The sequence below is a fragment of the Halichondria panicea genome, chromosome 17 (genome assembly GCF_963675165.1).
Source record: "Halichondria panicea chromosome 17, odHalPani1.1, whole genome shotgun sequence".
NCBI classification, from domain to species: Eukaryota; Metazoa; Porifera; class Demospongiae; order Suberitida; family Halichondriidae; genus Halichondria; species Halichondria panicea.
Window position 1 is genome coordinate 1,226,141 of NC_087393.1, and position 9,525 is coordinate 1,235,665.

Consider the following 9,525-nt stretch of genomic DNA (forward strand, 5'->3'; position numbering starts at 1 on the left):
ATATGCGCTCACTGGATGCAAAGAAATGTCCAAATTTCTTTGCAAAAGGATCCGAGATTCCAAACTTTCCATAACACAATGGACTCTGTCTTCAGAGAACTACGTAAACAGGGGGTTGGAAGTGACAAGAAACACGCAAAAGCCTTCTCAAAAGAAGAAGAAAACCAGCTTTGGTCCTCAGGAGCTATCGGTTCGAACGATCACTTGGAATTTGCACACTGACCAATCCAAGCGTGGGTGATGTAATCTATCAACCCATCCAAGTGTGGGTGATGTAATCTACTTTCTTGATAGATTACATCACCCACACTGGATTGGTCAGTGTGCAAATTCCAAGCTTGTGACAGATACAGGAAGTCACGTTACTCTCCGCATACATCTGATGTACAGTATGCCTACGTTCGATACTCTCTCTCTATCATAAACTCTTGAAGCTATTCAGTGTCTAGCTCTGGCCCTGCTCAATGGATTTGAACCCTGCCCTTCCCAAAATCCTGGCTTCGCCACTGCCAATAGTCCTTTCGGCCACAGGGAGCATGGTAAAACAGTCCACAACGTTTTACAAGCGACTTGCTTCTCGTCTAGCGGAAAAATGGGAGCAGCCAGTCAGCTGGATAATCAGATACATTTCTCTGTGATTTGTATACTTGACTCAGGCTGGTTGGGGATGCTCGAGTACCCCTAGCATTCCCCCTGGCTACGCTCCTGGCCATACTGCTCGACCCTGTACTGGCTATGTGCTCGTCTGTCTTTCTTTCTTTCTACTGAGATCAGCAATACAATGTATTCGTGGCCTGCTCATCCAAGGGCCACGCTGTGAAGTCCTCGCTAATTGATTTGATCAGCAGCGAAGCAAGCCTTCACTCCTAGCTACATGCCGGAAAACTGAATTAAAGACACATTATAAAGACATGTTATATTTTCTTGACCGAATATTTTGACTCCGAAAATTACCCGCTAGATTTTTATGAGTGCACGTGATAATTAACCGCAGAGGTAGAACGATCTTCTTAAATACGTGCAAAGCTCAACTTTGCACCCGGACCCATGCCTGGATACAAAGTCTTGAATGTTGCAGAGAAGAATGATGCAGCCAAGGAACTGGCCAACGTTATGGGGAGGGGGAGAGTCCGTAGAGTGAGTACATACACTATTGAGTAATTGCAATTGCTTCCTTTAGAGAGAGGGGTGCTCCAAATTCAACAAAATTTACGAGTTCGATTTCAATCTATTTGGTCAGGTAGGTACCTTGAGCAGCTGTCAGTACAAGCATTAATTACCAGCCCTCCAGAACTGCCTGATGGTTATGACCTCTGTGTCTGGTCACCTGCTCTCACTCGACTTCAACCTTGCGTACAAGAACTGGTGAGCAATGGCCATTTTCAAATTCTTCCATTAAAAAACAGGTGTCGTGAATTTATATTATCTCCAAAGAGACATGAAAAAGTCGGCCTGGGACCGAGGCTACGGTTTAATAAACTACTCAATGCATTTTCTCCACCTTGTTACTACAGGAACAACTGCACCCCAGGCACCCTGTTCACAGCTGATGTGCAGCGATTTTGCCCTGATAATTTCATTCCGATAAAGGTACTTGTACCTTGAAAATTGAAACCTCTGTTCATGACACCTGTTTTTTGGAGACAAATTGGGAGGTTGTTTTGGGGACGAAAGGGCTATCTTTGTTGTAAGGAGGTAGTGTCCCTTATTCAGAGGGTTCTTTATCCCACACAACTCACAGAAGACGCTAGAGCGTGAGGTGAGGGGGTGTCAGCACCTGGTCCTCTGGACGGACGGGGATAGAGAGGGGGAGGGCATAGCCGCGGAAATCGTTGAGGTTGTCACTAATGGTATGCTGCTGGAATTTGTGTGTGTGTGTGTGTTGACCGTGTGCTCTCTTCGCAGTCAAATCTAGAGGGCTGCAAATCCACAGGGCAAGATTCTCTGAAATCACTCACCAGTAAGTATTTGTAAACCCTTCTTGGGTTTGCACTTTGTTTGTATACAAGCTGTTACAGTATGGTGTTCCCTCTCATTGTCAGGTCTATAATGAGGGCATGTGCTAACCTTGGTGTGGTAGACAGTAGAGTAGTAGATGCTGTGCAAGTACGGCAAGAGTTGGACCTTCGTATAGGTGAGACCGTGGGGTGTACGTATTGTTCCATCCACACCCTTGTAGGTTGTGCGTTCACCCGTTTCCAGACACGCCGTATGACCAAGGCCTTCCCCTCGGTGCTCAGTGACCAGCTCATCAGTTACGGCCCTTGTCAGTTCCCCACTCTTGGATTTGTTGTGGAGAGAGTGAGTGCACTAGCTCTTTGGTACCGACTCTCTGTCTTTATAGTTACTCGAAATACTGTGTGTTTCTCTCAGTACAAGCAAGTGCAAGCCTTTATTCCAGAGGCCTTTTACAAGATCAAAGGTTTGTTCGTGCTAACTGAATAATGAGATCAATCCATAATTCTCTACTGTTTTTAGTGTGCCATGAGGTGGATGAATTGAAAGTGGAGTTTAACTGGAAGAGGTATGTACCTGTTAGTAAGGTAACTGTACGTTGTAGTCATTCTGTTTCTCTTCACTTACGTAGAGTGAGAGTGTTCAACCATCTAGTCTGCCTGATACTGTGCCAAATCTGTTTGGAGGTAAGCAACCATCACCCACCCCACCCCTCACCCCCTCACACCATCACCCACACCCTCTCACACTATCACCCCACCCCTCGCTCCCCTCACATCATCACCCCCCTCACCCCCTTCGCCCCCCTCGCCCCCCTCGCCCCCTTCACCCCCCTCACCCCCCTCGCCCCCCTCACCCCCCTCATACCATCACCAACCCCCTCCCACACAGAATCCCACGGCGCTGGTGTTGGGCACTACCAGTAGACCACGTAGCAAGTGGAGACCTCTTCCAATGGACACAGTGGTGAGGCTTTTGAACCCTCTTACATGTAGCTCACCATAATCATGGTCTCGTAGAGAATGTTACTCCTTTTAATATGAAGCCTTGAATGATTTTGTCACCACTTATATGTATACTCCACACAATATTTCCTTTTGCTGCAGGAGCTTGAGAAGCTAGCCTCCCGAAAGCTACGGATCAGTGCTAAAGAGACAATGAAGATTGCCGAGAAGTTGTACACACAGGGCTACATCAGCTACCCCAGGACGGAGACCAACATCTTCCCCGACTCATTTGACCTCAATGCTATCGTACAGGCACAGGCTGGTGACCCCCAGTGGGGGGATTTTGCTGGGAACATATTAACGAGAGGGGCAACCCCTCGACAGGGGGCCAAGACAGACAATGCTCATCCTCCAATTCATCCGACAAAGTACACCAACACACTTCAGGTCAGAGGTCGATTCCTTGGTCTACATGCAATTATAGTTTGTGTCCCAGATTTGTTTAGCTCAAGAAATTATTCCTTGTCACTCAGGGCAACGAACAGAGGATCTATGAGCTGGTGGTTCGTCATTTCTTGGCCTGCTGTTCTCAAGTGAGTCTGTCGAAATGTTTGTGCATTGACCACACCTCCTCTCCACTCGTAGGATGCTCGCGGACAGGAGACCACTGTCGACATTGAAATAGCCAAAGAAAAGGTGAGAGCAATCGATTTTATGGTTTTGATGTGCCCGTAACTTCACTATACTGCGTACATAACATTGTATACTAGCATGTATGACATACACGCAAATGTTTCATGCCCATTTATGGTAACCATATTCCCTGTTCTAGTTTTCTGCTCAGGGGCTGATGATTATCGAGAGGAACTACCTCGATGTGTACCCCTATGATCGCTGGTCCACAAAGGTCTGTATATGAGCTGTCATTATGAGAGTGTTTGGTTAATTGTACTGTACATGTGTGGATTGGTTTTTCCTGCTTCAGGTGATTCCAGTTTACAACCAAGGCAGCACCTTCCAGCCCAGTTCTATAGAGGTATGTTCGTACTGCGTGTGTGTGTGTGTGTGTGTGTGTACGCTGTATGTATTCCCCCTGTAGATGGTTGAGGGTGAGACCACGCCCCCTCCCCTCCTACACGAGGCTGACCTCATCACACTCATGGAAAAGTACGGCATAGGTACGTAAAATTAGTAGCTGCCTGTGATTTTTGCTAGGCTTACAAATGTTACAGTAGCATAAAATGTAGAACGCTTACAATGCATATATTGTTACTCTACCCCCCCCACACACCCACAAACACACACAGGCACGGACGCCACTCATGCAGAGCACATTGAGACCATCAAGACAAGGAACTATGTGGGGGTACAACACGACGACAGTCTGGTGCCGGGGGAACTGGGAATGGGACTAGTGGAAGGTGGGCAAAGGGTACCACCCCTTTAATATTAATTATAACCAATTGCTCAGGTTATGACTCGATGGGTTTTGAGCTCTCTAAGCCGCAGTTGAGGGCAGAGCTCGAGGCAGACTTGAAGAGGTATACGTAACTGGCTTAGAATTGCAAACTTCATTCTTTTATTCTCTTTCAGGATATGTGAAGGCTCCAAAACTAGAGACGGTATGTTTAGATACTCATAGCAATATTATTAGTACTGTACGTGTACTGCCTCACAGACGTCTTGTCTTCCACTCTGGAGAAATATCATGAAGTGTTTCAGAATGCCTACCAGCAGGTACATACATGACTGTACATGTATGGATATACACACACACATCCTACACATTGTGTAACCATTTCGTTACAATTCCGTTTGTTAATTGATCCACAGGCAAATAAATTGGAGGAATCTCTTTCGAAGTACTTTGGGCCCTCACAGCCCATTGCTGAGGACGGTGAGTATGTGGTTAGTACGGGAGTCATGTGACTGTCAGCTGATATGCATGTGTAGAGCCGCCTTCTCTGGGGGAGGTGATCCGGAGGTGTCCTCTCTGTCAACAGAATGACCTTGTCATCAAGAGGAAGAGAGATGGAGGGTGGGTATACTGTGTACGTTGAGTACGTATACATTTGTGCTTCTTTACTTACAACGTTTGTGACTGTACATGTATGTAATATCGTTTTTATCTGTAATCTGTAATAGTTTGATGCCTGTGCTGTAGGTACATGCTGAGCTGTCTTGGGTTCCCTGGCTGCAGAGCTGTTCAGTTTTTTCCTGCCTCAGTGCTCGATGTCAAGATGGACCCCTCTCTATGCTCTACTGTACGACAATTAATCACTATACATGTACATGCAGGGCTGCATCCAGGATTTTGGGTCAGGGGGCAAAGCCTTTGCCGCGTATGCATTCACTTAAGGTGCACGCCCAACTAGGGGGAGCATAACAATTTGGATATTTGAGGACTTAGATCTACATGTATTCTGGCGCAATTTCAGCTCACAAGTTGTCATAATTGTACAAAATGTATATTAATGAATCTGCCAGACCCTAGGGGGGGGTTGGAATTACCCCCCTCGCCCCCCCCCCCCTAAATGCAGCCCTGACATGTAGTATGCACATCCATTGAAGAATGTAATGATGTATTGGATTGAAAGGTTCAATTCTTGAAGAAAAGAAATGGTGATTTTTCCAATAATGGGTCTGTTTTGATAGAAAACGCAAAAGCATGGGCAATAAATAACTGGATCTATAGACTTTATTTGATGAGCACATGCACGAATATAATGTTTTAACAAGCTGCTAGCTGCTACAGTCCGTCTAGCTGGAGGGGGGGGGCTACAGCTCCCAAAGCCCGCCCCCCCCTGTATCTGTTTTATTGTTCTCCCTCCCCATAAAAAGATTGATGTACATGTTATATTTCCTTGCAGTGTCAGCCACCCCCGGTCCACCATCTGGCCCTGTCACTCAAGCCTGGCTCTGTTCCACCCTACCTCGGATCACAGCTAGTTGGCTGCTCCTCTTGCGACCCTTGCTTCAGAAATGAACTCGACATTCGACCAATCAGAAGTAGTGGAGATAACAGTGAGTGAATAGACTACTGTTACTGGTTGTCATGAAATAAAAAAACCCACTTTCTTTTGGACACAGGTGGTGGTGGTTCCAGATCTCAGACGTCATCTTCTCAGTCTAGAGGTGGGGCCAGGGGTTCCTCATCAAGGGGAGCTAATCACAGGGGCTCCTCGTCAAGGGGAGCTAATTATAGGGGTGGCCCCTCACCTCGTGGGCGGGGGAGTTCTCGTAAGAGACCACACCCTGACAGCTGGGGAGGACCAGAGGATCCACAGTCCTTATCAGCCCCTAGTCGGAGACCAGCCCTCTTTGGTAAGCGCTTAGTTATAACATACAAGTATAGCATTTATACATGTACATAATTCTATTACGCCCACTTATAATAACAGCGAAGTGTATTTCTCCCTACATTTGTACATTAATTTTGTACCTACAGGTATTTCAGGCAGCTTGAGCTCTGCTGACAACCAGACGTTGTGTGTGTGTGGAGAACCAGCCATTCTTCTCACTGTACGGAAGGAGGACAGCAGCAACAAAGGTACCAACACTTAAGTGGCCATAACTAGTCGTCAGTTTGTCTGACTGTACATGTAGTAATTTGTGATTTCCAAAAGCCTTGCCATTCTATAGCTAGCACGATTTATCAGATTTTTTGGCAACCATTGTATATCCTTACCAGGACCATAGCTTAAACTTTTTGCGGTAAACTGTCGGTGTTTCTGTAGCTCAAGTGGATTTGCAATGTGTGTGTTGTGGTGTCACTCACTATATATACACCGTCTTGTTGATTGTTGTGCAGGCCGACAATTCTACAAGTGTGCCAAGCGTGACGGAGGCTGTGACTTCTTCCTATGGGCTGACGAACCTCCGCCCACTCCCACTAATGATAACTGGTCCCATCCACCACCCTCACGTAATACACACCCCTCACACAACACACAACCGTCACGTAATACACAGAGAAGCTACTCAGATGCACGAGGTAGCAACCCAATCACTTGCAACTGTGGTTTGGATGCCGTACAGAAAACTGTTCAGAAAGACGGTCCTAACAAAGGCAAGCTCTTCCACACTTGCTCTAAGCCGAGGGACGAACAGTGTGGCTACTTTGAGTGGTGCAAAGGAGCGAGTACGAGCTCTAGGGGGCGTGGCAGGGGAGGTAGGCAGCAGCGGGGGGCTGGGGGTGGAGAGAAGAAGACTCGGACATGCAGTGTGTGCAGACAACCAGGACACACTAAACGATCTTGTCCTAGACAAAAAGAACTTGTATAGACTCTGTCTTAAAATTCATTATTAATACCACGCTCCTGTTAATACTAATTGTACCATCGATTTTAGGTGAAAATTATAGTTAGTGAAATTATTGCATTTAGCTATGTACTAGTCTTTAGTGTGTATGTAGATTGGCTTCGACTGCTTAGTTCTCCTGACAATGCTTCTCTTGTCCTTGCTGGCCATCACAAAGGCTGGGGGCACATTGACCTGTGTGTGTGTGCGTGGGTGGGTGGATGTCAACTGTGAGGTGTGTGAAGATGTGGGTCACTTACTGGCCGAGGGTAGGGGTTCCTGTAATGAAGTGCTGCGTGGAGGTATGTGTGTAGTTATCAGTATTAACCGGTACGTGTATGTGGTTCGAACATTATAAAGGTGTCATCTGTCTGCATGGTATACAGTATATACCCATTTCTAGACGACTGCTGGCTTCTGCTAAACACATTCGAATTTCGTCCGGATCTCTTATCTGGAGATCGAGAACAAACAACGCAGTGACATGACATTCCCAATGGAGACGGACCCACCTCTCTGTTCTTCCTGAACAGTGACGTAGTCTCGTTCCTGATGTACTCTCTCTCGGCCAAAGTGTCCCCCGTCACCCCGGCCTCCCAGATTACAGATACCCTAAGAATACGTCGGTATACACTCAGCACCTCCCTTCGTAGTGCAGCCATCTGTATAGGGCAGCATATTACATTGATATTATTGTAGAGCTACAGACCTACCAAGGCTAGCTAGCTGTAGCACACTGCACTCTGGCTGTATATAGCAAACCTGACTACTTTTTGTAGCTGGGTAGGTAATGGTCGTCATGATTAAAATTACATGAACGGTTCCTGGTAATGGTCCCATGTTTATCCATCTCTTTCTTGCATGCGCATTATCGCTCACAATATTGACGACCATTACCAGGAACAGTGGGTGGGGGTGGGCTACATGTTATATACATTTGCAGCTACAAATAAGGCTTATTATTCCATTGTACGCTTATATGAATACATAATTATGATTATATGAAGGGCCGGGTGAACAAGTGAATGGATATAATAATTAAATTAATTAATGTTGGAGTTTTTGCTAAACTTTACCAGTAATAATTATAAGTGCATACCATCGGCTAAAGTGAAGACAATCAGCAATTTAAATGGTGTTGCACAGAATTGAAGTGCTATATGCTAGTGTGATGAATTAATAAGTGTTTGATCAGATTGTTCTAATAACTACATGTAGTTCGTTATGGTCTTGTGGATTGTTTCTGCTTTTCTTGAGACATTGTTCATGTTCTGTTAGAGATCTTAATAGGATCTAGTCTCATCTCAGGCCGCTTCCCTCGCTCTTCAATCCAGCCATGCAAGGCCTGTGAGGAGACTAAGACTATAAGTAGGACCGTGCATACTAAAGATTCCACTTGCTTCACATGTGCGCTGCATCTGCACAATTAAAGCCAAATAAAGGACACATGCATATAAGTCTATCCTGACAATTAACCAGTTGCACAAAATATAGCTTCAATCCATGTGCTATTATAGTCTCATGAATCAGCCGCACCTTTGGTGTCCGTCTGAGCACTCTTTACGTGAAGTCATTTCACAATGGAATGTATTACGTCACTGTACAAGCTAACAAAACCATAGAAATGCAACCACATCCGCATCTCTGCTCAGCCACATCACTGCTTGCTGGCTCAACCGCATGTAAAGTTTCACTATTTGCTGCCTCCTATTCAAGTCACCTGATGCTTGTGAGTAATCTCATTGGCACGTTGGAAATCCACCGTGGCCACGTAAAGAGTGCTCAGACGGACACCAAAGGTGCGGCTGATTCATGAGACTAGTGCTATTAATACTACATGCCCTAATCACAATGTTCATGTAGCTATCCTTTTTGCAAAACTGAGCTGCTAGTAGACTAATTAACCTCAAGTGTAGATAGTGGTAATGCAGGGGCCACCCACTGTGTACACTGTAGTTAGTGGTTGACTTGGTGTGCATTTCAAGAGACATAACATGCTGGTAGAAACAAAGGAGGATGAAAGGGGAGAGTATACTAGGGGGCTCTTGAACCAGACTGTACTGGGCCTGTGTACAACTATAGGGAGCTTCTGGACCACTCTACTGCATGGGCCTGAGTACAACTACGGGGCTCTTGATCTGAATCACTTGTGTACTATCCCCCACCGTACCACTATAACCCCCACTTACCGGACAAGCTGCACCTCTGTAAGGTATTGTACCAACGTCCACTCATACTCCACTATAGGTGATCAGACAGTGGCTCAAACTGATCACAAAGGCTGGGGGCACATTGACATGTGAATGTGTGTGTGTGTGTGTGT

At 46.0% G+C, this 9,525-nt stretch overlaps 2 protein-coding genes across 6 annotated transcripts; one reads left to right on the top strand and one right to left on the bottom strand.

Annotated features, from left to right (window-relative positions):
• The first annotated feature begins 285 nt into the window (after positions 1-285).
• On the top strand, positions 286-7,275 carry LOC135350850 (DNA topoisomerase 3-alpha-like). Of its 3 annotated transcripts, XM_064549691.1 has the most exons (29): positions 286-1,137; positions 1,181-1,240; positions 1,292-1,365; positions 1,515-1,590; positions 1,742-1,850; positions 1,906-1,960; positions 2,043-2,134; positions 2,180-2,301; positions 2,374-2,422; positions 2,479-2,524; positions 2,588-2,642; positions 2,848-2,922; positions 3,063-3,350; positions 3,437-3,496; positions 3,549-3,599; positions 3,736-3,810; positions 3,889-3,939; positions 4,003-4,081; positions 4,211-4,324; positions 4,375-4,444; positions 4,497-4,525; positions 4,582-4,640; positions 4,737-4,800; positions 4,857-4,941; positions 5,068-5,167; positions 5,774-5,927; positions 5,994-6,227; positions 6,352-6,453; positions 6,715-7,275. In XM_064549691.1, the coding sequence occupies exons 1-29, from the start codon at positions 1,048-1,050 to the stop codon at positions 7,185-7,187; spliced, it is 2,991 nt and encodes a 996-aa protein (XP_064405761.1). In that variant the 5' UTR covers positions 286-1,047; the 3' UTR covers positions 7,188-7,275. The 3 variants fall into 3 exon arrangements, with proteins under 3 accessions (XP_064405761.1, XP_064405762.1, XP_064405763.1); XM_064549692.1 differs by lacking the exon at positions 286-1,137 and having other exon boundaries at positions 1,173-1,240; positions 5,774-5,929; positions 5,993-6,227; XM_064549693.1 differs by lacking the exons at positions 286-1,137; positions 1,181-1,240; positions 1,292-1,365; positions 1,515-1,590 and adding an exon at positions 1,609-1,695 and having other exon boundaries at positions 5,774-5,929; positions 5,993-6,227.
• On the bottom strand, positions 7,180-8,054 carry LOC135350854 (LYR motif containing protein 1-like). Of its 3 annotated transcripts, none has more exons than XM_064549696.1 (5): positions 7,916-8,054; positions 7,715-7,864; positions 7,596-7,656; positions 7,463-7,494; positions 7,180-7,397 (listed from the first exon to the last, which is right to left on the bottom strand). In XM_064549696.1, exons 2-5 carry the CDS (start codon positions 7,862-7,864, stop codon positions 7,296-7,298), a joined length of 345 nt encoding a protein of 114 aa, XP_064405766.1. In that variant the 5' UTR covers positions 7,916-8,054; the 3' UTR covers positions 7,180-7,295. The 3 variants fall into 3 exon arrangements, with proteins under 3 accessions (XP_064405766.1, XP_064405767.1, XP_064405768.1); XM_064549697.1 differs by having other exon boundaries at positions 7,912-8,039; XM_064549698.1 differs by having other exon boundaries at positions 7,232-7,397; positions 7,459-7,494.
• Between the last annotated feature and the right edge of the window lie 1,471 nt (positions 8,055-9,525).

What these genes read in the sequence shown, in the direction of transcription:
- LOC135350850 (XM_064549691.1), top strand. Translation starts at nt 1,048, where the DNA reads ATGCCTGGATACAAAGTCTTGAATGTTGCAGAGAAGAATGATGCAGCC. An exon ending in GGAGGGGGAGAGTCCGTAGA is followed by an intron (nt 1,138 to 1,180) that starts GTGAGTACATAC and finishes TGCTTCCTTTAG; the next exon opens with AGAGAGGGGTGCTCCAAATT. An exon ending in GGAGGACAGCAGCAACAAAG is followed by an intron (nt 6,454 to 6,714) that starts GTACCAACACTT and finishes ATTGTTGTGCAG; the next exon opens with GCCGACAATTCTACAAGTGT.
- LOC135350854 (XM_064549696.1), bottom strand. Translation starts at nt 7,864, where the DNA reads ATGGCTGCACTACGAAGGGAGGTGCTGAGTGTATACCGACGTATTCTT. An exon ending in TGTTCAGGAAGAACAGAGAG is followed by an intron (nt 7,657 to 7,714) that starts GTGGGTCCGTCT and finishes CTCGATCTCCAG; the next exon opens with ATAAGAGATCCGGACGAAAT. An exon ending in CAGCAGTCGTCTAGAAATGG is followed by an intron (nt 7,495 to 7,595) that starts GTATATACTGTA and finishes ACCTCCACGCAG; the next exon opens with CACTTCATTACAGGAACCCC.